Source organism: Corylus avellana, chromosome 10 (assembly GCF_965113065.1).
Source record: "Corylus avellana chromosome 10, dhCorAvel1.hap1.2, whole genome shotgun sequence".
Classification (NCBI taxonomy): Eukaryota; Viridiplantae; Streptophyta; class Magnoliopsida; order Fagales; family Betulaceae; genus Corylus; species Corylus avellana.
Window position 1 is genome coordinate 22,476,263 of NC_142499.1, and position 3,567 is coordinate 22,479,829.

The 3,567-nt window shown below is 35.7% G+C and overlaps 1 protein-coding gene across 1 annotated transcript; it reads left to right on the forward strand.

Annotated features, from left to right (window-relative positions):
• Nucleotides 1-1,523: 1,523 nt before the first annotated feature.
• LOC132191790 (cationic peroxidase 1-like) lies at nucleotides 1,524-3,327 on the forward strand. Its single transcript, XM_059606889.2, has 4 exons — nucleotides 1,524-1,830; nucleotides 2,109-2,291; nucleotides 2,382-2,547; nucleotides 2,669-3,327. Exons 1-4 carry the CDS (start codon nucleotides 1,594-1,596, stop codon nucleotides 3,055-3,057), a joined length of 975 nt encoding a protein of 324 aa, XP_059462872.2. The 5' UTR covers nucleotides 1,524-1,593; the 3' UTR covers nucleotides 3,058-3,327.
• Nucleotides 3,328-3,567: the final 240 nt, after the last annotated feature.

Sequence of the window (3,567 nt, forward strand, 5' to 3'; positions counted from 1 at the left end):
GGTACAAGGGTGGCTTAGAGCATTCCCAACAGACTTCCTATAAGGGAGTTTGTTCCCTATGTGTAAAAAATATGTCCAAAAAATTTGCAAAAAATGTTTCACAGCAGACTCCTTAAATGAGCCTCAACCATGAGGATCGCTACAGTGGAACTCAAAATATAATGTTTCGCTATTGCAATCATCATGATTATTAAAATTAAAAAAAAAACGTTTTTCTCCTTTCTCTACTCTCTCCTCTCTCTTCTTACAATTCTCTCTCCTCTTATATATATAATATAATTTTTTTAAAAAAAAAACATATATTTTAATGATATAGAGAATAATGAAGGGAAGCTATTAGTGTATTTTGATATAGGGAAGCAAAAAGTAGTTTGAATTCTTAAATGTAAGAAAAATGACAAAAAAGCTGCCGAGAATACTCTTAAAAGGGAAGTATTATTTTATTTTTAAGCAGTTGAAACCTTTGCTATATCCTTTTCTTTTCGTTATAAAACGAAGACCAATTAATATAGAAAATTATAAAATAATGCAGTGGCCATTGGCCAGCCACGTACAGTGCCCCGAGTGGTGCCTGAATTCGTCAACTTAATTGTCTTTTTGGCGCCGACACCTTTTTGCCTCAAGCATAGAGATCCACTTTCTTCCGTGATGCTTTTCATACTTTGATTGAGTCTTTGGAAACAATATTATAGAATTCGCAGAGCAGATCACGCCACGAAAATGACTGCCACCAAAGTTATATTGACTAATGTATATATCTTTTTATTGTAATAGAATAGAAATGTACATTATTTGCAAGAACTTTTTCTCCACCCACCTCTCACAGATCTCTCAGCTTTTTTATTTTATTTTAATTTTAAATTTTTTTATATAATTATGTATTTTTTATTACGAGAGACATGCTATTTCTTCAACTTTTGCTCTTTTTTAAAATTTACCATTGAATTCGTAAATTTTTTTAAAAAATGAATGGACTTGGATGAAAGTCGATACTTGTTTATTATTTTTACATACCATAAAACACTAATTACAAATCAATATAATCATTTTGCATTTTTTTTTTTTAAAGATATATATTACAAGTCAATACTCGATTTTCTACTTAAACCATGTTCTCTAAACTAATCATTGAATTGAATCTCTTTTTCCCATCTTGGAAGAAAATATCCAAAATGGGCATATTCTTTACAAAGTGTGAGAAGTGGAAAGTATCTTCCGGGAAATGATGAAAGGGGTGACGACCAGTCAAATTTGTAGCAAATTCCAGCCAACCCACTGGATCTAGTAGATCCACCCATGAACCCACCCTTCTATCGACCCACTAACTTAAACAAATTACACAAGAAGACACAGCCTCACCACTCACCACCGTCTCCCTTGAATCCTTGATATATGTATTATACACATTTTATTGTATTTTGTATTCTTTTAGCTCACAACGTTGACTCAGATAATGCATGAGAAAATTGCAGAAAAGTCAATGGTAGAGCACGTATATAAATACACCATAACCCTTCTGCCTAAACCACGCAGCAAAGCCAAATCCTTCTTCCTCTTCTTCTTCTTCTTCTTCTTCTTAGGAAATCATTAGTCATGGCTAATTCCCATAGCTCCACCCCTTCCATTCCCACAACCACAAAATTAGTACTCTTCCTTTTATTCTCGCTTGTTGTGGGAATGGCCTCTGCCCAGTTATCCTCTACTTTCTACGACAAATCCTGCCCTAAAGCCCTTTCCACCATTAAATCAGCTGTTGTCTCTGCTGTGGGTAAAGAGGCACGCATGGGCGCATCGTTGCTCCGTCTTCATTTTCATGACTGCTTCGTTCAAGCAAGTCATCTTATCTCTCTCACTTATTCCCCCTTTTTTTTTCTTCCTTCCTAATCAATATCTTATCTACAAATGTCTGCATGCGTTGAGTTGTGTCTGTGTGTGTGTGTCAGTGTGTGTGAGGGCATGTGGTGATTGTTTACCCAAAAGAAAAAAGAAAAAATAAAAAAAAAGTGTTCTGACGTGGAATAAAGTTGAATAATATTTTTATATTTTTAGAAGCGTTTTTTTATGACTGTAATTTTTGTTAACAATTTTGAATAACGATCTTGTAACAGGGATGTGATGCATCTGTACTGTTGGATGGTAGCAGTGGAGAGAAATCAGCAGGGCCCAATGCTAATTCACTAAGGGGATTCGACGTAATAGACACCATCAAAACTCAAGTGGAGAGTGCATGCGCTGGTATTGTGTCTTGTGCTGACATCTTAGCAGTAGCCGCCAGGGACTCTGTTGTCGCTGTAAGAAAAAAAGAAAAATTCCAATTAATTAATTTCTACATTATATAAGGTCCAATTTTCCTCATAATAATATTGAATTGATTAATTCAGCTGGGTGGACCGACCTGGACAGTTCCATTGGGTAGAAGAGACTCCACCACCTCAAGTCAAAGTGCTGCTAATACCGACCTCCCTGCTCCAACACTGGATCTTGCTGGCCTGATCACTGCCTTCTCAAACAAGGGTTTCACTACCAAAGAAATGGTGGCTTTATCAGGTATGTTAAATCAAATCATTACTTATTTTAAAAGGTTAATCTGAAATCCAAATTCTACCAAAAAAATTATGAAAGGATCGATCTTAACAAACTCCATTGTTTTCTTGTTAAATTTGTTCAGGATCTCACTCACTAGGCCAAGCCAGATGCATAGCCTTTCGGACCAGGGCATACAACGAAACCAACATAGACGCCACGTACAAAACATCACTACAATCGCAATGTCCAAGCACCGGAGGGGACGACAATCTTTCCCCTCTTGACGTCACAACTCCGAATACCTTTGACAATGCTTACTTCACCAACTTGAAAAATAATAAGGGTCTGTTGCACTCGGATCAACAACTCTTTACTACAGGAGGTTCTACAAACGCTCAAGTCAATAGTTACATCGCCAACAGGGCAATTTTTCGAGCAGACTTCGCCAACGCCATGAAAAAGATGGGGAACCTTAGCCCACTCACCGGCACCAACGGCCAGATCAGAAAAAACTGCAGGACAATCAACTAAGTCAACATACTTAAGATATTCATCTGCATGTTCAAGAATAACGGCGTTCATTATTATATGAAGGACAGGGATTGCTTACAGGAAAAAAAAATAATGAAGGTCACGGATTGACAATCTTATATTTTATATCCCCGCATCTTTCCTCAAAGTGGAATGATGAATTTTATATATATATTAGATTACAATCTTGCCAAGTGTACTTCGTATTTGAAACGTGTAATTTGAAGAAATTGCAATGTTAAAACGCAGTCAATGCGTATAATTGTGATATATCTTAGTAAAACTATCGCTTCTATTCACAAAATTCAGACGCTTTTCAATATCATTTGATTTCTGAAAAACAAAGTGAATCATAAAAGCTTACACAAAATAAAAGCAAACGGTTGAGAAAATAAAATTAAGTTCGATGAATTAGAATATCTAAAGATCAGGTACGTACGTAAGTAAGCATCAAGTAGACATGATTTATCTAAATGAAAAATATTATTTAGCACATTTAATAAAGGGCTT